Raw genomic sequence first — 26,370 nt, 5'->3', positions numbered from 1 at the left:
ACAGTCATCTCCAGCACATCCTGGTCTGTAGTCTGGATCATCTCAGTACTCTAATTTGCGTGAAGCATTTATATGTTTCCATTGATCATGGTATAAATATTGGGGGTGGGGTGGGGGTTGTACTTGCTAGTTTTGATTGGGGAGTTCCTTCCCCCCATCCCCCCTGGAATCTACACCCCTGAAGATAATGCATATGGGTTATTTTGACCCCCTTTATGCAGTCTTGGGGTAGTGATAGAATTTTATTTATTTATTTTTTTACTATGACCAGGAAATATGGAAATGACATTGGTGAGGGTCACAAATAAGATTTTTGAGGCTTTCATGGAAGATCAAGGAAATACATATTTTTAGTGATAAAATCTTCCAAACATCAGACCCCTTTGGGTCAATTTGACCCCCTTTTGCATTCTAGGGTTAAAATCGATATCACACAGATAAACTTGAGTTTTCAAATTAAATTTTGTTTTCAGGAACATCATTCTAATTGCAGAATTTGTCAGCATTTTGACATTGTCAACAGCATTTGGCAAAACTGTAATGTTTGCTTTTAGCAAACTACACTAACTTGTTATTATTATCATTTTTATTATTGGATGGTATTTTGTAATTATATATATATATATATATATATATATATATATATATATATATATATATATATATATATATATAAAAGAGAGACTTATTTGACAGTGCTGTATGATGTAATGACCTTCACGAGTGCATCATTTGACACCCACGCACATGCCTGTTGTGTAGTTCTTCCGTAACAAAAAATTATTATATTCTAAGTAAATATAAATTCTCACAAACATAAATTTTAAACACACATTAAATTATAAACGATACTAGGAACGGTACTATTTTAATTCAAAGCTGAATTTTGAATTCTGTTCAGGCGCCTTGTGACCACCTGTGGGGTCCTTCTGATCACCATGTGGTGTTGGATAATTCGAGAAGAGCGTCAGTGAGATTTCACCACCGCAGAGGCCTATTTTATCTGACATTCACCTGCTTTTTAAAGACTGACTACTTAACGCGTAGTTAAATAAGAATCATATTTAATCTGAAGATGTTGTCCGCGGCGAGAACAGCAGTCAGAAATGTGTCGTGCTCTCAGAAGAGTGCCAGCAGTGTGTCTGAACTCATCAAGAAGGTGAGTGATGCTGAACTACAACATACTGTGAGCTCTTACAATGCTGTGAGATGTACTGCATACTTAATATGTGCTTGAGGTTCATACTAGTTTATCTTTACCTAAAACGAGACGAATGTTCTTTTATAATCCGTGACCTGACTTGGTATTGTGATCTGGTGTATGCCACTTGGCTACATTGGTTTGTAGTAAGTTGGTTTCAAGACCGTTATAGTTTAACCCTTGTGCGACCTTCGGGACATTTTTGTCTTTTTCATTTTTGTTTATTTCGATCATTTTGGCTGTGTTAATGCCAACGGCATAAGTTTAGCCAAAGGTGTGTATTTTTTGTGGAATTTTGATATTTCAACCACAGTTTCTATAATACACTGTGTACACAAATAGTTACAAAAATGTCCCCATTGAAACCCATTAAAACTACAATATTTGATCCCAGTGCCATTAAAGCATAAAATCACGAATTCTATGATATTATGCTTTCATTCTGGAGCTCTGGCTTCAAAATGTAATCTTGTAATATTTTCCACCAGATGGCGCCATTTTTCTCATGTTTAGCCTATGGAGCAAATACATGCTTTTTTCCTATTTTCTGTTTGCTGTATTATAGAGCACTGCAGGACAATTGGATAAATGATGCAGCTAAAATTGTGTGGGTGTGTTGGTATGGATGTCAGAGTGTGGTTTTTTTTTTGTGTGTGTGTAAAAAAACAACAGTGGCATTATGTAAAAAAACTGGCATTTAAAGGGTTTAAATCCTGAAAATGAATGAATATTTATTAGTTATGATCGGGACCGATGTTGGTTAAAAAAATTGAAAGTGGGAAATAATATTAATATATAATATTTTTATGGCAGTTTTTTGACGCAGACATTTTTGTCCTCTAAGGACCTTTGAGGAACTTTTTTGAATTGATGCACAAGGGTAAAATATTTTATATAGTTATTTCCGCCCTCAATTTGTCACTCTTTAAACCTGTCGGAATGACAAGAACTGAGTTAATTTGGAAAGGCCTCTTTGCTGTTCACGTGGTTAACCGGCTCTCTGCTTTGAGGTCATGTTGTTGTGTAAGTGATTTGTTAAAAGCTTAATTTCACTGAAGATTTTGCACCAGCTGTGGAGGTCATTCATTGGTGGATTTAGGCAGAGTGGGTTTGTATGTCCTTCATGAAGTGTCCCTGAAACATCCCCTCCCCCTGTATCATTATATGACTTCTTTTACTTATAAATGCTTTATTAACAAGTAAACTGCATTGCATATATGAAGTGATGGTTCATGTATGGCAGATCTGTGTAGTCCACATGATATAAATTGAACCCACATGGTCAAATTTATCGGCATACCCATCTATTTAACTGGCTCTTTAGTTTAGTTTCATTTGTTGTTATTCACAGTTGTTGTACATTTTCGGTAAACTTTTGATTATAATTGATGTTTCATTAAGAATAAACCTGAGTCCACACCATGCACACACAAACATATGCATATATAGTTGAAAACCATCATAAATTGAAATAGTGTATATATTGTTATTAAAGACCAGGGCTAGCTGTTACACATTTTGCTATCTGTAAATATTTCTCAGGGTAGGTGAGCTTCTATATAGGCTTTGCTACAAAAACAGAACATTTCCACCATTGTTGCCCCAGAAAAAAAAAGGTACAGTTAATTGAAAACTTGTGGACCTTTTGTGAAAACATGCCCCAATTGTGTGGCACATTGTAACACTATATGCCATAAAATACCATATTATATGCTTTTCAGCTTATTTTAAAAAGTCAATAAAACGATTCATTAAGCAGAAAAGATGTGTAAGATTCACAAATATCAGACCATTGTTTTGGCCTAAATATAGTGTAATTGAATAAATCAAGTGCATTTACAACATTTAATACACATTTGTCAACTTGCTCCGATCTGACATTCATGGGGGGGGGGGGATACCCTTGTTTTGGGAACAGGATTCAACTTTTCGGTTAAATTCTACCTTCATTTAATAGTTGAATTTTGCTTGAATGAATGCTAATGTAGGGATGCACCGATCCGATACCCGGCTTGGTATCGGCTCCAATACTGACGTTTTTAAACGGATCGGTATCGGTCCGACGAGCATGCTCCAAATCCGATACTGTGTATTAGTCATGTTCGTTACTGTCAAGCTCCAAAAATAACATAATAGAACCATAAAAACACAATTAAAGTAGTTAATATGACTCGTGCATTTTATTCAAAGCCACTTGAAGATGTGCGATAGCTCTGTGAATCACAAAAGACTGTGTTTTATAAGGAAATATATAAAATGCATGTGCAGCGCCAGCGCGTTGGTGAATGGCGCTGCTCTGTTTACACACACTCGCGGCTATTTTTAGCCTTCATGTGGTGCGCAATATTTGAGCGCTACTTGCGAACATCATCTCAGTTGTAGATGCTCAATAGTTCGGTTCACTTATAATATGCATTTAGAACGGCACTGGAGGTGCTTTTTTTTTTTTTTTTTTTTTTTTTTTTTTTACCAGAATTTGAATAAGAAGCGAATTATACTTTATTTCCATAAGAGCAAAATCTGTACATTATTCCAAACTTTTGGCCGCCTGTGTGTGTGTGTATATCACATTAAATGTTGTACCTATATGTTAACATTAGTTAATGCAATTTGAGCTAACATTAATGAACAATAAAAAACAGTATAATGTAAGGGATACAGTACAGTCAGCCAGTTGTTATTGCAAAATAAACCCCAACAGGGTGATCAGGGTCTTCAGTCTGAAGGGGTTTATTTTGCAACAACAACCATCTGACTGTACATTATCCTGCTTATTACACAGCTACTAACCAAATAAATACATTCTTGGGCATAAAATATGGATTTGCGGTGAAATTATAGAATTATGTGAGAAGAAAGAAATCGCTGAACAGCTGAAATCCACTTGCGGATTGCGTCGGATTTCTGTTGGTGTTTATTTTGTAATTGTGAACGTCTGACTGCTTATGCATCTTAGTATAAGTGTACTTGCCAAATAAATAAATGCACATGAAACATTGATTAGCGTTGAAATTATTTTATGAGCTTATAGAGATTGCACAGTGATCTGAGAAGCAGGAAAGATAATTCGCAATATCCGGATGAGTAGTCTGATAAGTGGCTGAGCGGTTATTACTGAGAAATATATCAAACCGCTAGATGGTGCCATTGACCAATCAGAATAGAGTATTCCAGAGAGCAGTGCAATAAGATAAATTAACATTTACCAAGATTAATAAGTGCTGTAAAAAGTCATTGTTCGTTTATGACATTGAGTGTGTTTACTAATGATAATGAAATCTTATTGTAAAGTGTTACCTGTTAACTTGTTACCATCTGATCCCATCACAGTACCATTTCATCGATAACCTAAATGCTGATTTCTGTCCCCTCAGGCTTGTTGGAATGGATTGACACAACAAAGTCTCCAGACTGCAGCCAGACGCCATTATGCGTAAGTTACTTTCTACTTCTGTACATTATTGATGATTGTGATTTGATTAGATGATCATGTGAGATGCTTAATGTGTTTATTTCTCAGTTCGGAGGCGATCAGGGGGGCAGTCATTGGTATTGACCTGGGAACCACAAACTCTTGTGTGGCTGTCATGGAAGGCAAACAAGCAAAGGTAAACTATTTTGACAACATATTGTATAAGCATAATGCAACTGAAAACTAAAAATATACTAAACCGAGAAGGGGGCATCATCATATATAATATATATTAGTTTTTATACACTACCGGTCAAAAGTTTTGAAACACTTGCCTGAAAAGTTTCTCATGATCTTAAAAATCTTTTGATCTGAAGGCGTATGCTTAAATGTTTGAAATTAGTTTTGTAGACAAAAATATAATTGTGCCACCATATTAATTTAATTATAAAACTAAAATTTAATTAAAAATGTTTTTGAAATTGATGACTTGGACCAAATAATAAAGAAAAGCAGCCAATAAGTGCCCAACATAGATGGGAACTCCTTCAATACTGTTTAAAAAGCATCTCAGGGTGATACCTCAAGAAGTTGGTTGAGAAAATGTCAAGAGTACATGTCTGCAAATTCTAGACAAAGATGAATGAAAAGTCCGTGGAACAGTTTAACCAAAATTAGAGTTGACGTCGATGTCAGTGACATTCCAAGTCTCAACTTAAGTGACGGAGACAGGGCGATCACGACAGATCTGGCCCCACTGCAGCCAAATAAGGTCAATTTCCTTCAGGACGCTCACAAGACACAACACGCTGTAAAAGACGAGACTTCCTAATCGGCGCCTTTTTGTTTAGTAAAAGGATTGCGGCGCTCAGATTTTTCTTCGCCACTACACAACTCAAGCTCTGGCGAGTACATTCTGAATTTTTACTTGCCAGTGGCTAATAAAATTATTATTTTAGTTGCATAGTGCAAAATGTGGTCGCATATGCGAGTGATTTCTCGCTATGTAGAGGGCTGTAACCGACTAATTGGCTGATAGTTTCTAATAAAAATTTACTTTAAGGGCACAGACTTTGAGGCAACAAGAGTCCAAAATGAATAAAATCCCAAAAGCAGTTTAATGTGCAATCAAAATCCCAATAATAACCAGAAAAATTAAGATTCGGTGCATAATGTGGACTTTTAACCATAAACATGCCTGAAGTACACGTGGACTCTTATTTTGAAATGACAGAGATTTGGCTCTGTTACAATGATCTATATGTAAGTATTTACTAAATCAAATTTTTTTTTTAATGGCCTGTATACAGTTGTGCTCAAAAGTTTGCATACCCTGGCAGAAATTGTGAAATTTTGGCATTGATTTTGAAAATATGACTGATCATGCAAAAAAAACTTTTTATTTAAGGATTGTGATCATATGAAGCCATTTATCATCACATAGTTGTTTGGCTCCTTTTTAAATCATAAAGATAACAGAAATCACCCAAATGGCCCTGATCAAAAGTTTACATACCTCTTGAATGTTTGGCCTTGTTACAGACACACAAGGTGACACACACAGGATTAAATGGCAATTAAAGGTTAATTTCCCACACCTGTGGCTTTTTAAATTGCAATTAGTGTCTGTGTATAAATAGTCAATGAGTTTGTTAGCTCTCACGTGGATGCACTGAGCAGGCTAGATACTGAGCCATGGGGAGCAGAACTGTCAAGAGACCTGCGTAACAAGGTAATGGAACTTTATAAAGATGGAAAAGGATATAAAAAGATATCCAAAGCCTTGAAAATGCCAGTCAGAACTGTTCAGTCACTTATTAAGAAGTGGAAAATTCGGGGATCTCTTGATACCAAGCCAAGGTCAGGTAGACCAAGAAAGATTTCAGCCACAACTGCCAGAAGAATTGTTCGGGATACAAAGAAAAACCCACAGGTAACCTCAGGAGAAATAAAGGCTGCTCTGGAAAAAGTCAGTGTGGTTGTTTCAAGGAGCACAATACGACGATACTTGAACAGAAATAAGCTGCATGGTCGAGTTGCGAGAAAGAAGCCTTTACTGCGCCAATGCCACAAAAAAGTCCGGTTACAATATGCCCGACAACACCTTGACACGCCTCACAGCTTCTGGCACACTGTAATTTGGAGTGACGAGACCAAAATAGAGCTTTATGGTCACAACCATAAGCACTGTGTTTGGAGAGGGGTCAACAAGGCCTATAGTGAAAAGAATACCATCTCCACTGTGAAGCATGGTGGTGGCTCACTGATGTTTTGGGGGTGTGTGAGCTCTAAAGGCACGGGGAATCTTGTGAAAATTGATGGCAAGATGAATGCAGCATGTTATCAGAAAATACTGGCAGACAGTTTACATTCTTCTGCATGAAAGCTGCGGATGGGACGCTCTTGGACTTTCCAGCACGACAATGACCCTAAGCACAAGGCCAAGTTGACCCTCCAGTGGTTACAGCAGAAAAAGGTGAAGGTTCTGGAGTGGCCATCACAGTCTCCTGACCTTAATATCATCGAGCCACTCTGGGGAGATCTCAAACGTGCAGTTCATGCAAGACGACCAAAGACTTTGCATGACCTGGAGGCATTTTGCCAAGACAAATGGGCAGCTATACCACCTGCAAGAATTTGGGGCCTCATAGACAACTATTACAAAAGACTGCACGCTGTCATTGATGCTAAAGGGGGCAATACACAGTATTAAGAACTAAGGGTATAGTAAGGGTACTTTTGAACAGGGGTCATAAAATGTTTTTCTTTGTTGCCATGTTTTGTTTTATGATTGTGTCATTCTGTTATAACCTACAGTTGAATATGAATCCCATAAGAAATAAAAGAAATGTGTTTTGCCTGCTCACTCATGTTTTCTTTAAAAATGGTGCAAATATTACCAATTCTCCAAGGGTATGCAAACTTTTGAGCACAGCTGTATATATCTCCAGATGAGGTTTATTGATGAGGAATAAAAAAAGAGAAAACTATAGGCGTAGATTTTTACCGATAACCGATAGTTCCAAAAAGCAACTATTGGCAGTGATTAATTGGTAAAACTGATATATCGGTCGACCTCTAACTGTAATATTTAATTATTCTATGATTTAAAAGGAATAATTAAATTATGGCCTGTTATGTTGTCTATAATAAAAATCGTTCCAAACTAGGGCTGCACAATTCTGACATCATTATTGCTGATTATTTCCTTTGATATTGTAATTGAGATTATTTATTTACATTAAAATGTTTATTTTGTGTGGGGCATTTGCATGCCATATTCTTTATGTAAGCTATGCATCAAAACAGCTGGCTCCTGAATTAGGTAAATAATGCGTATTATTAATGAATTAATATTTTAATTGCATGTAAAACAAAAAGTGTTATTCATATTTTGAATAAATTGCGCACGCTATAATTTAGATTACTGATATGCCTCTAGACTAATTTTAACTTTTTTTGCCTCTGCATTCATGCACAAAACGGTCCAAAAATGTGTTGTAAAAAGAAAATTTTGGTCGCAGTTGGAGTACACCTAAATGGAATGATGTAATTGACACTTAACAATTATATAATTGCGACAGCTGTAATTGTATTCTCGATTATTTTTTCAATTAAGCGTGCAGCCCTATTCCAAACAAAGCTCAAGAAAGATATAGCTTTGTGTTGGCGGTCAACACAAGTGAAGTATCCCAGTGCTATCCCAGTAAATATCAGCACTCTTGGAATGCTGCTTTACCAGTTTAATCAGAGGACTGGAACTCACTGTTGTGTAATAAGACATGTAATTTATTGCATTAATGTAATATATGAATCTGGACAATGTGCTCTTGTAACAGGTCCTGGAAAATGCTGAGGGCGCACGGACGACCCCATCCGTGGTGGCCTTCACAGCTGACGGCGAGAGGCTTGTTGGAATGCCGGCCAAACGTCAAGCTGTGACAAACCCCAACAACACCCTCTACGCTACTAAACGTCTGATCGGACGGCGCTACGATGACCCTGAAGTTCAGAAAGATTTGTAAGATACTTGCTTTACTTTCATGAAGTGGAAGTACTATCAACATTGTGTTTGGTACTGACAAATGTCTTTTTATTTTTTTAATCATTTGTCATGATGTGAAGTGTACCATTCTTAAAACCATTTGAAGCTAAATAATCATGCCTTTTATATAGGCCTTGACTACACATGATCAACTGGATTTATTACTCTAAATTAAGACATTGTCGGTTCACTTATTTGTTCAATTTTAAATAATATATAATTATTTTGGCTTAACACATTTTAAGGTTTTAGAGCCTCAAGATTTTTGGTGTAGATGTGGTTTCTGTTGGTGCTAAATGATATCCTACATTTAGAATAAATGTAAGTGTTAACTTCTTGCTGAATCATGACTAGTTTTTACACACACATTTGAGTGCATGCACAGTCAGTGAATGACAACCCACCTTAGTATGGAGTGCACTTATGCCTAAAAATGCTATCTAGGTAGGCAACTCGCTAGATTTTAAGATGGAGTCATTGTATGATGCATGGTATTTAACAGTTAACATCTATAAATTATGGCTGTGAATTGATTAAATTTATTTTTACTGATTAACCGCACAGTATTATGTTAATATTAATTAATAATAATTAATAAAAGCACATGGTACACTAAAACAAACTTAAAAATGATCCTAAGTATATTTACCTTATACTTTCTCTCGAGTAACTTGCAAGAAATTAGTTAGTCATTTATTTTATTTAAATATGTACATGTGAAATGTTCAGTCTTTTGCAGAGTTAATTAGACCCATTTTTACTGGCATAAATCTTTGATACTAGTGTGTTTACATGCCATAAAATCAATTGACTAGCTGTAATTAAAAGTTCTTAATCTCCTGCCGTTTTACAGGGGACTTTTTTTTAATAACGAGATCAAACTTGCAGTTTATATCGAGCTTTATTGCAAGAGGAACTTAAGTGTACATTGCCAATGCATTATTAGACTATACATACAAATATAAAACATATTGAATGTTGAAGTTTAATATGCTGAAGTTTTAAATCTCAAAATGATTATTTTCTCTGGCTGCTGTTCAGTCTCTATTGCGCACATGCTGGGTCTCTCGTGCGGTTTTGATTTTGACACTGGTTCAGATGACAGTGAGTGAGTGTTTTCGGGCGATGTGAAGAGATACAGTGCGGCAGCTTGCCCGTATCTCTCCCACGCCTGGTTCACCTCTTGCGGGTGAAGTCTCCATTCTCTGTACAGTAAATCCACTCCTGTGTTTATTATGCCCGGGACATGTGTAGCACGTAATGAATAAGCGTGCACTGCTCCACACAATCAGTTTCTGTGCTAGGATGTGCAATCGAGCGTGCACCTCCTGAAAATTTATGTATGACAATTTTAGCCACGGGAAGTGATGAAAAACATTAATGAAGTTTTAGGAATTGTAAAAATACGGACACTGCATTAACTGGCTTTTTATTATTTTTTTATAATTGCATTAAACTGTCAACTTTTAATAGCAGAAATGAACGCATACAATTTTCCAGCCCTACAATAAATCTATGCTTTTGGGGGGGGTTTGTGATGAGCTGTGCTGTAATTCACAGGAAAAATGTGCCCTATAAGATCGTGCGTGCTTCTAATGGTGACGCCTGGCTTGAAGCTCATGGCAAACTGTACTCGCCCAGTCAGGCCGGAGCCTTCATTCTGATGAAGATGAAGGAGACGGCAGGTGAGTCCTACAAAAATTACAAAGTACAAAGATTTTTCTTATTTTAGGAAAAACTGCAAAAACTTCTTTAAACCTTCTTTTCTTTCCTTCAGAGGGCTACTTGGGTCATACGGTGAAGAACGCTGTCATTACGGTGCCTGCATACTTCAACGACTCCCAGAGACAGGTTAGCACAAAACTTTATTTGCCTTCTTCCTGATTTCTTCTTTCTTTTGTGTATTTTTCATACTAAATTGTTTTAGATCTTCAACTGACATATAACATAAAGGCAATCTGAATAAAAGCAATGTTTTAAAATAAATATTTTTTTTATTGAAGCAAAAAAGTTATCCAACACCTATATCACCCATGTGAAAAACTAACTGCCCCCTTAAACTTAATAGCTGGTTGTGCCACCTTTAGCAGCAACAACTGCAACCAAACGCTTCTGATAACTGGAGATCAGTCTTTCACAACGCTGTGGTGGAATTTTGGCCCATTCTTCTTTGCAGAACTGCTTTAGTTCAGCCACATTGAAGGGTTTTCAAGCATGAACTGCCCGTTTAAGCTCCTGCCACAGCATATCAATCGGGTTCAAGTCAGGACTTTGACTAGGCCACTCCAAAACTTTAATTTAGCTTCTTTTGAGCCATTCAGAGGTGGACTTACTCCTATACTTTGGATCATTGTCTTGTGCATAATTCAGTTGTGCTCGAGCTTCAACTCACGGACTGATGACCGAGACGTTCTCCTTTAGGATTTTCTGGTAGAAAGTAGAATTCATGTATCCCTCAATTATTGCAAGTCGCCCTGAAGCAGCAAAGCATCCCCACACCATCACACTACCACCACCATGCTTGACCGTAGGTATGATGTTCTTTTTGTGGATGTAAGGGGGTTCGGTGGAAAGGAGGAGGCGAGAACTGGCTTGACAACTTAAATAATAATTTAATGAACAACTTAACCATAAACACACACACACACACACACAGCGCAGCTGCCTGTAATTCTCTCTCTCGCTCTCTCTATCTGTCATCCCCGGCTGCCTTTATCCCTCGCGCGCCCCATCAGGCTGATTGGGGACCGGGCGTGCGTCATTCCAGCCCGGCCCCGCCGTCCTCGGCTCTACACTCCTCCCGGCGTTGCCTCAGGCCGGGGAGCCCCCGGCATGACCTACATCCCCCCTTCCTCTCCGGGGGGGCGTGCCTTGCGCCCCGACTGCCGGCGGGTCATGCTCGCCTTCCTCGACCTGGGAGGAGACAGGAGGCGAAAAACAACAACAAAAACAAAATAGGCGAGGGAATGGCCAACACGGAGCGACAGAGAGAGAGAGAGAGAGAGAGAGAAAAAGAAACTCACCGGTTCTCTGATGCGCCGTCGCGTGGTCCTCAATCACTCCTCCACCCTCTCAGGCGGACGGCAGCCGCTCCTCCCCGGGCGGACTGGAGTCAGACCTCCGACCCCCAGCGGACAGAAAGCCCCTCCGTGTTCCCAGCATCCTGTGGGGACACTCCTCCGCCCCTGGCAGCGGCCCTACCACTCCAGGCGGTCGGGGAGTCCAGTCCCCACTCGCCTCGCGGACGGCGGCCGTTCCCCGCGTCCGGGTGGTCAGGCTACTCCGTCCCCCGTCGGATGGCAGCGGCGCTCCCCTGGGTGGACAGCAGTGTTGAGGACTCTGCGACGGGAATCCCTCCTCCCTCCTGGATTTCGGCACCAGTGTAAGGGGGTTCGGTGGAGAGGAGGAGGCGAGAACCGGCTTGACAACTTAAATAATAATTTAATGAACAACTTAACCATAAACACACACACACACACAGCGCAGTTGCCTGTAATTCTCTCTCTCTCTCTCTCTAACTGTCGTCCCCGTCCTCCCTCCTCGGCTCTACAGTGGAATTCTGTGTTTGATTTACGCCAGATGTAACGGGACCCCTGTCTTCCAAACAGTTCCACTTTTGACTCATCAGTCCACAGAACATTCTCCCAAAAGGTTTGAGGATCATCAAGGTGTGTTTTGGCCAAATTCAGACGAGCCTTAATGTTCTTCTGGGTTAGCAGTGGTTTTTGCCTCACCACCCTTTCATGCTGAAAAAGTTCTGTTTATGTTTGATTTAACTGAACAGGGCTGGCAGTAATCAGGTCTGGGTGTGTCTAGTCCAGCTGAACCCCATTATGAATGCAGATTCATAGATTTGGGGATTTAGTAACTGGGGGCAAATACTTTTTCCACACAGGCCCAGTTGGTATTGGATAACTTTTTTTTTTTTCTTCAATAACTAACATTATCATTTAAAAACTGTATTTTGTGTTTACTCAGATTGCCTTTGTTTTATGTTAGATTTTGTTTGAATTTTTGAAACAATTTAGTGTAAGATATACATAAAAACAGAAGAAATACTTTTTCACAGCACTGTATGAACTGGGTTCCCACTGTCCCATGGAAAACCTGGAAATATAAAACTTACGTTTTCCAGGTGAAGAGTCATGGAAATAAATAAAACGTCAAAAGTCATGGAAATTGCTATAGTAAATATAAATTGTCTAATTAGGCACAGCTCTATAATATTTAATCGGCTTGACTTTGAGTAAAACTTGCTCACAAGCCATAGAGCTGTCCAATTTGTTAGCAAATTGTTCTTTTTGATTCAGTTCAAACAGGTTCTCAAATCTGTCTGATTCACTAGGGAATCAGTCTGAATCCAAATGATTCAAATGTCTAGAACTGTCAATGAGAAATCATGGAATTGCATAGGTCAAAAAATTTCTGAATTCTGTGTGAGTTTTAAGTACATTTTGAGTTCTTATTGTCACCAGAAATGCTAGAATACCTCTCATTATTTAATTGTTTTGTGGCGGACACTTTAAACTAGATTTCATTGGTCAGATGGCACACTGTCTTTAATATGTGGTGTGTGTTTTTACAGGCGACGAAAGATGCTGGACAGATTGCAGGTTTAAATGTGCTGCGTGTGATTAATGAACCGACTGCTGCTGCTTTAGCCTATGGACTTGATAAGACTCAGGATAAAATGTGAGTATTATATACTCTCATTAAATGATTTGATCATTCATTTCGGTTTTTGACCGATATTTCGGTTTTACAGATTAATCTGTGCCAATAGTTGCTTTTTGGAACTATCAGGAATCTGCAAAAATCTATGCCGATAGTATTTTGTATTCTTATTATTCCTCTGAGTTCTTCTGTGGCCGGCGCTGGAGGATTCTACAGTATAACAGTGGCCTCTATAGGTGAAACAAAAACAATCACAGACACCTCCTGAGGATTTACAGCTTAAAGAGAAACTTTTCTCAAAGCAATGAAACAAAGGAAATAATACACAAGTAAAAAAACACTTCATTAGGCTCTTAATGATTTAAATAATCTCTTTAGAGAATTTAAAGAATTTGAAGGCAAACATAGCTGGTTTGTTTCCTAAAATCTAACATATTGAACAGAATTTTATTAAGGCCAATGATGTGTAGTTTAAAAACCTGCATGACACATTGTTATAGCGGTGGCGATTTTACGTAACCGCGCTATAGACAATAAGCCAAAATGTATACCGTTGTCAAATTTTCTGCCTGTATATCGCCCACCATTACATTCCATAAATCGATTTTAAAAACTAAAATCAGCTGATAGTAAAGGGATACCTCACCCAAAAATGAGAATACTCTCATCATTTACTCACCCTCATGACATCCCAAATGTGTATGACTTTCTTTATTCTGCAGAACACAAATGAAAAATTTTGAAGAATATTTCAGCTATGTAGGTCTGTACAATGCAAGTGAATGGTGACCAGACCTTTGTAGCCCCAAAAAGCACATAAATGAATTATAAAAGTAATCCATAAAAGACTCCAGTGTTTAAATCCATGTCTTCAGAAGCGATACAATAGGTGTGAGTGAGAAACAGATCAAAATGTAGGTTCTTTTTTTTTTTTTTTTTTTTTTTTTTTTTTTACCCTAAATCTCCACTTTCACTTTTACATCTGAAAGTTAAGGCCTGGTTCGCAATGATTCCTAAATTAAGAATCTGATAAAAGAAAAACAATATCTGTTATGAAGTAGGAAACAAACATATTTACTATAGGAGCACAGTCCCAAATCAGTAAAGTGGTGTACTCGTGAATATTATAACTAGCCCTTTAGAAATAAGGTGTGAAGTTAGTTTGATTTCCCACAGCACCTTGAAGTACAATAAGCTTTCAGAATTCAGACATTTCTAGATGTGCAGATTATCAAAAATAAATAAAATTCATTACAAACATGAAATGTAACAACATATCTTAAATATTAATTGCAATTATGTAAAAAAAAATTTAAAAAATAACCTGCATCGTGATGACCGTGTATGTCAGCAACCACCGAAGACCATTTTTGACCCTAGGGAAAAGTTAAGCATTTCAGATCTGATGCCATTTAAATACCTATGCCAGGTATTTAAATGGCATCAACTCTGAAATGCTTAACTTTTTTCAAATTGCGAGTAAATTATTGTATTCCATGTTGGTATTCTTCAATTTCAGACAATGTTTTGTTACTTGACTCCATGATGGTCTTCATTTCATAACAGAATTGCGGTGTATGATCTTGGTGGTGGGACGTTTGATATCTCTGTCCTGGAGATCCAGAAGGGGGTGTTTGAGGTGAAGTCCACCAATGGAGATACATTTCTGGGTGGAGAAGATTTCGATCAGCACTTGCTCAGACATATTGTCAAAGAGTTCAAGAGAGAGGCGAGTGTCCTGATAGTACACCCAAAAGTTAATAACAGAATTTTAATCAAATATGACGACCTAATTAATCCTATTTGTGTGGTCTCAAGTGATGTGTCTGTCATTGCAGTCTGGTGTGGATCTGACTAAAGACAACATGGCACTGCAGAGGGTTAGAGAGGCGGCGGAGAAAGCCAAATGTGAGCTGTCTTCCTCTCTCCAGGTAAGTGTGACTTTCAGTAATCTTCACAGCTCTGTTTGATTCTCTGCTTTGCGTTGTGGCCATTTTCAATAATTAAACAGTCTGTCATCAGTTATTCCGAAAATATATGATATACCCACAGACTGATATCAACCTGCCGTACCTGACGATGGACGCGTCTGGCCCTAAACACTTAAACATGAAGCTCACTCGCTCTCAGTTTGAAGGCATCGTTGCCGATCTCATCCGCAGGACTGTCGCACCCTGTCAGAAAGCCATGCAGGATGCTGAGGTCTCCAAAAGTGACATCGGTGAAGTGCTGTTGGTTGGTGGAATGTCCCGAATGCCCAAGGTAAGAGCTAGATTCACATTAATACAGCCTGACTTCATGAAAGGGACGTGATCATGGCAACACATGGTGGCAAAACTAAATTATGTGCTTCATTACACGTTTTGCTGCAATTTGAGTGAAATGTCCAGCGGGGGGCGCCAAAAGCAAGTGAAATTGTGTCGTAATCAGATGAGGTTTTTAAGGTGAATGTTAGATGTTGGTTTTAATGAGTAAAACGTACCTCCTAAACCTAACCAGTAGCGATCTAAAATTAAATGAGAGGTGAACAAAACAGACATTACCCTTAACCAATATCTAAACCTAACCTATAGTGTCCTAAAAGCAAATGCGATATGAAAAGCACATTTTCTGAAGCAACCACGTCATTTTGTGTCGCTTCTATGACACTTTCTTCTCACGTGTCAGCGTGTGATTGGCTGGGCTTAAACCATGGATTTCGAAGTTCAAAGTCCATCACTCTATCAGGTGAGCTACCGTGCAAGCTAATAACGTTGAAATAAGTGTGTAAATGTAGGTGGTTCTGTAAAACAAGCATTGAAATGAGGCTTTATAGTAAGTGCTTTGATATAATACTGTATAGCAGAGCAGTGTGTGTGAGTAAAAGAGTGAAAAATAAGTGTTAGAAAGTCATAATCAGTGATACTCGTGATTTTCATGAAATTGAATAAAACGCACAGTTGTTGTAGTGTCTCTAGTGTTCATTTAACCAGGAAACTGTGACAACTTAGAATTCGGTATGTCAGTTTGCAAAAATTTAGTTATGGTAATGTTCATTCAATGAGGCTAGGTTGTGTAATAATACTAGAGAATAAAAAGTTGTGCTTGATTGGAACGATCCAGAACTTAGCAACTCTTTCTAAAGAAAGATGAAGTGTCTTCATTTGCATCTTCTTTTCCCTCATCAGGTCCAGCAGACGGTTCAGGATCTGTTTGGCCGAGCTCCCAGTAAGTCTGTGAATCCGGATGAGGCCGTGGCTATCGGAGCAGCCATCCAGGGCGGCGTTCTCGCGGGAGACGTCACAGACGTGCTCTTGCTGGACGTTACGCCGCTGTCTCTAGGTATTGAGACTCTGGGAGGAGTCTTCACCAAACTCATCAACAGAAACACAACCATTCCTACCAAGAAAAGCCAGGTATGGTAATTCAAGATTGTATAAATAATCATAAAATGCAATAACATTATTTGCCCTGCTTGTTTGCATTTTGTTTATATTGATAGCTGAGATGTTGTTTAGTAGCTGCAAGGTGCTTTGGGAAGAAATAAGCACCAAGAACTGTTTGTTGGGTATTTTCAGTTACCTTGTAGGACTAAACTTTTCTCCTAAATGCACAAGCGCTGATATATTGAATATTCATGATATACTTGTGTTGTTATTGCTGGTGATTTATGTCTACTTGGCAACAATGGCTGTTTGGTTGAAATTATGCTTTTTTTTAATTATTTTTTCTTTCATACAGTATTTTATTATCTAATAAATGTATCAGCAGTTTTATTTGTTCATGTTGGTGATGTGGTGGTCTCTTGTCTGTTTGTCAGGTGTTCTCCACCGCTGCTGACGGACAGACTCAAGTGGAGATCAAAGTGTGTCAGGGCGAGCGAGAGATGGCTGGAGACAACAAGCTTCTGGGACAGTTCACACTGGTACGTGTTCAGATTGAAAAAAAAAAATCCGATTCAGATCTTGTGTATAAGGGATGATCGAATTTCGATATATCACAAATTAAATAAATTACTAACCGTATCTATTAATTATATTTAAATAATATTTATTAATAAATGAACCGGAACAGCTGTGCAAGTCTGTGAGATGCACGTTGAGCTCTTAAAGTGACAGTACCATTTTAGTGCGTGTTACACAAATGAATGCAAATTCAGTGTTGTTACTTGTAATTGTACACATTATTTCAGACATTGACAGCTCATAACATTATTATATATACAATTTCAAGAAATAATATTAATTGATAGAATGCAGAATCTTTAAATTTTTAGAAAGTTAAAATGTAATTATAATAATGACAAATTATTAAAATATATACACTTTCACATACTTTTTCAGGACAGGTTCAGCCTGAATGTAGCCCACTATATTTGAAGGCTTAATTGTTTTGTGATCTTTTCTTATTGAGAAAGGTATATGAGAAACTATTATTATTTCAACTTTGAGCATTTATATTGTGTATTAAAGAACTTTTATTTTGATGAGAAATTATAATGTGCAAAATCCCAGGAGATCAGCAGTTACAGAAATCCTCAAACCAGCCCATCTGGCACCAACAATCATGCCACCCATATGCACATATGATTTTATGCACTCCTGCCACACGATTGGCTGATTAGATAATCGCAAGGATGATTGTTGGTGCCAGACGGGCTGGTGTGAGTATTTCTGTAACTGCTGATCTCCTGGTATTTACTCCGAATGGTGCCAAAAACAAAAAACATCCAGTGAGTGGCAGTCCTGTGGACAGAAACGCCTTGTTGATGAGAGAGGTCAACAGAGAATGGCCAGACTGGTTCAAGCTGACAGAAAGTCTACAGTAACTCAGATAACCGCTCTGTACAATTGTAGTGAGCAGAATAGCATTAAGAATGCACAACATGTCACTTGAGGCGGATGGGCTACAACAGCAGAAGACCACGTCGGGTTTCTATTTTTGGCTGACAGAAGTGAAACCTGATGTGGTCTTCTGCTGTTGTAACCCATCCACCTCAAGTGACATGTTGTGCATTCTTAGATGCTATTCTGCTCACTACAATTGTACAGAGTGGTTATCTGAGTTACTGTAGACTTATTGTCAGCTCAAACCAGTCTGGCCATTCTCTGTTGACCTCTCTCATCAACAAGGCGTTTCTGTCCACATGACCTTTTTGATGCGCAACTTTTATTCCTAACAAATCCAATCGTTTATTGATAAATTTGTTTCCATCATAGTTTATGCGCATTTCTTCTTATCGAATAAGATTTTGGAGATTTATTCGCATCTTGGTGTTTCCATCCAGCCGATTTTATGCGATATCCCAAAATGCACATAAAAAAACGATCATGGAAACATAGCTACTGATCAACGATATTTCTTTTAAAAGTGCTTTGTCACACTTATGCAAGTTATGTATTGAAGTTGTATGTTAATGCCCCACACTGTAAAATTAAATTTACTGTAATTGTGAAATGCTAACATTTATTAGAATTGAAAACAGTAATGAATAGTTTTGTTGTCACTATCAAAGATCATTGTGACATACTGGTAAACACCATGAGAGCAGCACACATAGACGATATACAGTCAAAAATAAGAGATATATTCATTACAAGCTTAAAAAATGCTCTAGTGAGAAATCATTAGTATCTATTTGTTTACAGACTTTGGCGTTGTTGAAGTAACGTAAATCACTAATTAGGGCTGCAACAAACGATTATTTTGATAATCGACTAATCTAACGATTATTCGACTATTCGGCGATTATTGCAACGATTAATCATTAGCACTTAACTGATTATTCAGCTTGTGCACCGACTTAAAAGGTTGTATTAAACCTGCTTGCTAACAATAGTGGACAAAATCATCTTTTATAAATACCTCTAAATGACATTCACTGAATTAAAGGGAAAAAAATACTTTTTATTATGTTTAATTCAGTAAAAATTTCACTACAAAAAAATCCTATTGTTATCAAGTGTATTTGTCTTCCATTTAAAATTGTCTAAAAATCCTTAAAACAAGATACATTTACTTTAGAAGCAACATAAGATATTTAGACTTGCTTTAAGAGACAAATATAAGTGTATTTTGTATATAAGTGTATTTTTTCACTTGGTTATACTTCTGCGAGTGCAGTAAAGACAAAATATATTTATATTCAAGATCTATTCTCTAAAATCAAGTCTAAATATCTTATATGCTGCTTCTCAGGTGAATGCATCTTTTTAAAGGATTTTAAAATATTTTAAAATATTTGTATTTTTAATATTATATTCAACAATCTCCAGATTAAAAAAATAAAATAATAATAATTATTCTGCACCATAGCTGCTAAAGTAAATGTACATTGTTTTAAAGGAGTTTTAAATATTTATATTGGAAAACAAGCCAAAACAAACAAAAATAAAAAACGTATTTTGTTGCAGTGTGTAATGGGGCGAAGACTCTCTCACTTTTCTGTTCACTTCAATCCATCTTTAACTCACAAAAAAACAAACTCTCTCTTATTAATAAATCTGCATATTGCCAATTTTCTTCACGATAATAACGCACAGTGACACATATATTATGATTCAATAAGTCACAAGCCATCACGTTATAGTCTAGCTGCATTAAGCGCGTGCACTCGAGGGATGAGCGTCCCCACAACAGAGTGTACCTCAGCCAGGTGCAGTTTCAGTCTCTCCCCCTTAGATCGGGACACTTCACGCAACTCATAGAAGAGGCGCTGACCGCACAGAGAAAAGCCAAGTTTCTGTATTATTTGAACTGTAATAAAGCTATAACGCATTAAATAGAACTGCATTAAAGATGTAACGGTGGGGTGTTTCCTTCAAAGACGCTCGACATGCAAGTTTTGCTTAAGCTGAGCGTCAGCTCTGGCTCTGCTTATTCCACGACGAGTGTGCTTCTGTATTTACTTATTTTGTATTTTTGCATTGTAATTCCCTCATACTTTGTGATCTACATTCACCTGAAGCTGTTAGGAAAGTTTAGAGCGTGTCTGGACTGTGAGATGTGTTTTCTTCCTGTCCTCAGTCAGGCGCGAGTTGCAGTGCTGCTATTGTGTGCAATCATTAGAGTTTCATATTATCTTATGTTACGATAAGATCAAATGACTATTCGACAATTTTTTATTGTCGACGTTGTCGATAACGTCGACTAATCGTTTCAGCCCTGTCACTAATTATTTAGCAACTGTGTGAAGCGTTGGTGTTTATTTAGTAATTAGTCAACGTCTGACTGCTCTTATGCATCTTATTACAAGACTACTTGCCGAATAAGTGCACATGTAGAGATCAAACAGTGATCCGAGAAGCAGGAAAGATGACTCAATGTTTTCGGCATCTGTTTGCTTGATTACTGAATGCATTTGTGCTTAATTGATCAATCGACAATCAGTAAGCCTAATCAGCTAAATAATAACAGTTATTCAAGTGATGCATCCTGAATGTCCTTATTTGAAAATGACTCAAACTGTGTTATTAATGATGTGTTTGAATTGAACAGGTGGGCATCCCTCCTGCTCCTCGCGGAGTTCCACAGATTGAAGTCTCCTTTGATATCGATGCTAACGGAATTGTGCACGTCTCGGCTAAAGACAAGGGAACCGGCCGCGAACAGCAGAGTAAGTCCGGATAAAACTTGTAGTGACAAGTCTTGGTGACAAACATCAGAGACAGTACACTGGGAAGGAAATGGGCAGAAATCATTTGTGGCAACTTTAATTGGAAGCCTAGTCTTTGATGTCAATATCAAAAGAGAAAGTTGATAAACCTCTTTCTTTTGCTATCCTAAATATGCACGATGATGTGGCTAGTTGCATTTAATTATTATCTTTTAACGTTGGCATTCCTTGCCATCTGTTTGCGCACGTCACTGGGGGATTTGAAAGCAGTGTTCTCTGTAAAGATACTTTGGAACAATATTTATTGTGGAATGTCCTACACAAATCAATTTTGAAAAATGAATTGGAAAGATGTGCTAAATACAAAATAAATACTTTCCCTTGATTTTTGTATAATTTTTTTTTTTTTTATTTGGTGCAGAGACAATATAAAAGCTAATTATTAAATTTAGCAAACAACATTTTCTCTTTTATATCACGCTTACTAGTTTTCTAGTACATAAATATATATTAATCATACATATTTTATTTTCATCCAGTTGTCATCCAGTCGTCTGGCGGGCTCAGCAAAGACGACATCGAAAACATGATTAAGAATGCCGAGAAGTACGCAGAGGAGGACAGGAGACGGAAGGTAGAGTGTCATGTAATGATTTAAAAGCTTTGGGGCCTGGGTAGCTCAGCGAGTATTGACGCTGACTACCACACCTGGAGTCACGAGTTTGAATCCAGGGCGTGCTGAGTGACTCCAGCCAGGTCTCCTAAGCAACCAAATTGGCCCAGTTGCTAGGGAGGGTAGAGTCACATGGGGTAACCTCTTCGTGGTCGCTATAATGTGGTTCTCGCTCTCGGTGGGGCGCATGGCGAGTTGTGCGTGGATGCCGCAGAGAATAGTGTGAAGCCTCCACACGCGCTACGTCTCCGCGGTAACGCACTCAACAAGCCACGTGATAAGATGCGTGGATTGACGGTCTCAGACGCGGAGGCAACTGAGATTCGTCCTCCGCCACCCGGATTGAGGTGACTTACTAAGCCACCACAAGGACTTAGAGCGCATTGGGAATTGGGTATTCCAAATTGGGGAGAAAAAAATGTATTTAAAAGCTTTTAACAGAGAATTAACTATGTTTGCGTCATGATACGTGATGTCACTATTTCAAGCGGAGTTTAACTGGATCTTGTTTGTGACGAATGTTAATCACTCTGTTCTAAATCTTAGTGAGCTGTCTGAGGAAAGCTCTTCCAGGCGTCATCTTGTACGCTTCACATGAGGAGTGCCATTTGTACATGTAGAGCTTTTGTTACGCCTATTTGCCTTACACGTTCGCAGCCTACATGGGAACAGAGCTCATACCTATTGCAACGCCTTAACCAGTTAATTTTGATTTGTAGGACCGCGTGGAATCCGTCAACATGGCTGAGGGCATCGTTCAAGACACCGAGTCCAAGATGGAGGAGTTTAAGGATCAGCTGCCAGCTGATGAGGTATGAAGTCATGTGAAAATGTTCAATCTTGAGAGCTGATTCTCTATACAATGTCTCTACATAGATACTAAAGATTTGTTATTGGTTCCTGTAGTGTAATAAACTGAAAGAGGAGATCGCGAAAGTACGAGAGCTGCTCGCGCGGAAAGACGCAGAAACAGGAGAGAACATCAAACAAGCTGCTACAAACCTCCAGCAGGCCTCGCTCAAGCTCTTCGAGATGGCATATAAGAAGGTAAACACAATGATTTGACTGTTTTGCACATGCTTTTCTGATAATGAACACTTCTGGGACATTTGAAAATGTGTGAACTAATACGCATACATGACTAAACTGTAAAATACACCTCCGTTTCGTGAAAAGTATTAATGTAACAGTCATAGATGTGTAAAGAGGACATAAACAGTGAGACAAAAAGCGGATTTGTATCAAAATCAAACTTGAGGTGTAAATACAGGCTAATAATAGAGCTGCTGCAGTGTAGTATGTCATTAATATTGATCAAACAACAGTAACGAGAGAACCACTCGCTGCTCTTGGCTGGAAAACTTCAGTAGCTTTAAAAAGTATTAGTGTATTATAATCATAAAGTGAAGGCCAGTAATTTCAGTAGTTTTGTTACATTTGATTACTTTTCTGAAATTGTACAATTTCTGAATGTTTCTTTTAATACTTGATTCTGCTTTTAATTTGTATATTTGGTCTTTTTTTTTTATTTCTGACTGTTTACTATCTTTTCTATATCTGTCTATTTTTTGCTCTTTTTTCACTCTCTTTCGTCTGTTTTATCTGTTGCTCTTTTGCTTTTTTCCTTTAAGTCTTTCTTGCCTCTTATCCATTATTCTCTCACTATTTTTCTTTATTTCTTCCTTTCATCTCTATTTATTATTCTTTTTCTTTCTCATCTCTAATCAATCTGTCTGTCTGTCTATCTATTCTGTCTATTTATCTATCTACTATCAATCTATCTACAATATCTGTCTTTCTATCCATCCATCTGTCTGTCTGTATCTATGTCTGTCTATCTGCAGTGTCTGTCTGTCTATCTGTTTATCTCTACAGTATCTGTCTGTCTGTCTGTGTCTGTCTGTATCTATGTCTGTCTATCTGCCGTGTCTGTCTGTCTATCTATTTATCTATCTCATCTATCTAGCTATCTCTACAGTATCTGTCTGTCTATCATCTATCCATCCATCTCTGTTTGTCTTCTATCAATCTATCTATCTCCAGTATCTGTCTGTCTATCTATCCATCCATCCATCTCTCTGTCTGTCTGTCTGCAGTGTCTGTCTATCTATTTATCTATCAATCTATCTATCTCCAGTATCTGTCTGTCTATCTATCATCCATCTATCTCTCTGTCTGTCTGTCTGTCTATCATCTATCTATCCATCCATCTCTGTCTGTCTGTCTGTCTGCAGTGTCTGTCTATCTATTTATCTATCATCTATCTATCTCTACAGTATCTGTCTGTCTATCTATCATCCATCTATCTCTCTGTCTGTCTGTCTGTCTATCATCTATCTATCCATCCATCTCTCTGTCTGTCTGTCTGTCTATCTATCATCCATCTATCTCTCTGTCTGTCTGTCTGTCTATCATCTATCTATCCATCCATCTCTCTGTCTGTCTGTCTATCTATCATCCATCTATCTCTCTGTCTGTCTGTCTATCATCTATCTATCCATCCATCTCTCTGTCTGTCTGTCTATCTATCATCCATCTATCTCTCTGTCTGTCTGTCTATCATCTATCTATCCATCCATCTCTGTCTGTCTGTCTGTCTGTCTGCAGTGTCTGTCTATCTATTTATCTATCATCCATCTATCTCTCTCTCTGTCTGTCTGTCTATCATCTATCTATCCATCCATCTCTCTGTCTGTCTGTCTATCTATCATCCATCTATCTCTCTGTCTAGTGTCTGTCTGTCTTCTATCTATCTATCTATCTACAGTATCTGTCTGTCTGTCTATCTATCTGTCTGTCTGTCTCTCTCTATCTGCAGTGTCTGTCTATCTATTTATCTATCTATCATCTATCTATCTACAGTATCTCTTATTATTTATTTTCTGTTATATCTATTTTTTCTGTATTTCTTTCCCCTCTATTGATTATTTTCTTATTTTCTTTCTTTCTTGCCTCCATTTTATCTAACTATTCTTTTTCTTTCTTTCCTGCTTCTCTTTTATCTATTATTTCTTTTTTCTGTTTTGTCTATATATTCATTCTTTTTATTTTATATATCCTTTCTTTCTTTTTGCTTATCTATTATTCTTTTTTTACCTCAATTTTATGTATCTTTTCGAGATTGGTTTCGAGGATCATCAAATTGCTTTCGTATTTTATTTCGTATTTTGACATTTTAACTGAAGTATACCCAAATTAATCAGAATTGAATCCAGTAGGGAAATCAGTGTCGATATCAGTTAAAAAATATTTTTGTTTTACAATAAATAACAAATGGCAGCTTAATTGATGAGTTTTCATGTATGACAAGTGTGGTAACTGTGTACATCTCCTAGTACTCCTCTCATGAGATGTGTTTCACAGATGGCGTCTGAGAGAGAAGGCAGCAGTGGCTCGAGCTCAGGAGGAGAAACTGGAGAGAAAAAGGAAGGACAGCAGTAAAGTCTGTGATGATTGAGTTTGTTGTGGAACTGAATGGCTTGGGTGCAGAAACATTGTGTTGCCCTGAGCAACATACGCAAGTTATTCTCACATATACTGTGTTTTTGGCAGTAAAATCTACAGTACATCTATTCTAATGTCTCATCCACCTTCCTTTGACTAGTAGTTCATATTAATTTACTGTGTCTGCTCAAAATAATCGACATCAATCTCGAAGCGGCAAAATGTGCAATTAAGCATTTCATTTTCCATCTTGGGGTTTAAAGGGCAGCGTTTGTACTTGCGGCCTGACGATTTACATACTCATCGTAGACATAATGACCCTTTAGTCGGTTAGGCATACATTCCTGAATGTTGACCATAGTGTTTTACAGAATCACGTCTTTATGAAGCATGTAGTGTACTGCTTGTGTTTTGTTTTTGAACCTCCCAAATGTTTTATTTCGTAAACTATTTATGTTAATAGTGGAAGTGAATGGGCTGTATGCATGACTAAACGGCTTTAGGATAACTATATCTACAGTGAGTATGTAAAATATCAGGTTTCACATAGAAAAGTCACTGTTTCATATTTAAATAAATAATATGTGATTTGCCAACATATTCTGTTATGCTTGGAAATTGATTGTATGTTTAAGTGTGTTGAGAGTATAAAGCTGTATGAGTCACAGAATGGCTGATGTGGAATTGGTAGATTAATCTAATTTTCATTTTTTCATTCATACTGGCATCTTATATTAAGCAAGTTTGTTAAGCTCAAATCTACATCATTAATGAAAGAAAATCAGACTTCTGCTTGCTCAACAAAATAATATACTGAAAAGACTTATTCCCTCCAGGTAATGCCAGTATGTTTTAAGTGAACTCCAGGCTAGATCAAATTAAGTTTTGAGCAGCTGATTGAAAGAGTTATTGGACAGATCTGTGCAAATGTGCATTTTGTGACATTGTCAAATATACAGTAAAAGATGGTAGAGGTGGGTTTGTTCATTGAGATGATTATTGTTATTTTTGCTATTATGTAGTACTGGTTTACTTTAATGAAACCATCATCTTGAGGATGTCTTTCCTGAAGGATCCTTGTAAGATAATCCTTGCTGTTTGACTCCAACATAACGGCACGAAATTACAACAAAAAGCCCATATACTCCATACATATGATGTTATGGTTTATAGAAGAAGAAAAACATGTAACCACAGATGCTCTGTACTAAGGCTAATGTCTTTTGAAAATGTTAAATGTGAAACATATATTCAATGACTCAATTGGTTTGAAGAAAATAATATTCCAATGCAGTCTTTTATAATAAAATGATTAAAGTGTTTGAAC

At 37.6% G+C, this 26,370-nt stretch overlaps 1 protein-coding gene across 1 annotated transcript; it reads left to right on the top strand.

The window, feature by feature from the left end:
• Positions 1 to 939: 939 nt before the first annotated feature.
• LOC127417951 (stress-70 protein, mitochondrial) lies at positions 940 to 26,369 on the top strand. Its single transcript, XM_051658238.1, has 17 exons — positions 940 to 1,159; positions 4,576 to 4,634; positions 4,722 to 4,809; positions 8,453 to 8,634; positions 10,219 to 10,343; positions 10,436 to 10,509; positions 13,244 to 13,350; positions 14,899 to 15,061; positions 15,171 to 15,263; positions 15,385 to 15,594; positions 16,500 to 16,727; positions 17,132 to 17,236; positions 20,809 to 20,926; positions 21,466 to 21,560; positions 22,319 to 22,411; positions 22,506 to 22,646; positions 24,963 to 26,369. Exons 1-17 carry the CDS (start codon positions 1,076 to 1,078, stop codon positions 25,038 to 25,040), a joined length of 2,043 nt encoding a protein of 680 aa, XP_051514198.1. The 5' UTR covers positions 940 to 1,075; the 3' UTR covers positions 25,041 to 26,369.
• Position 26,370: the final 1 nt, after the last annotated feature.

The sequence above is a fragment of the Myxocyprinus asiaticus genome, chromosome 27 (assembly GCF_019703515.2).
Source record: "Myxocyprinus asiaticus isolate MX2 ecotype Aquarium Trade chromosome 27, UBuf_Myxa_2, whole genome shotgun sequence".
NCBI classification, from domain to species: domain Eukaryota; kingdom Metazoa; phylum Chordata; class Actinopteri; order Cypriniformes; family Catostomidae; genus Myxocyprinus; species Myxocyprinus asiaticus.
This window is presented reverse-complemented; position numbering and strand designations above follow the sequence as displayed.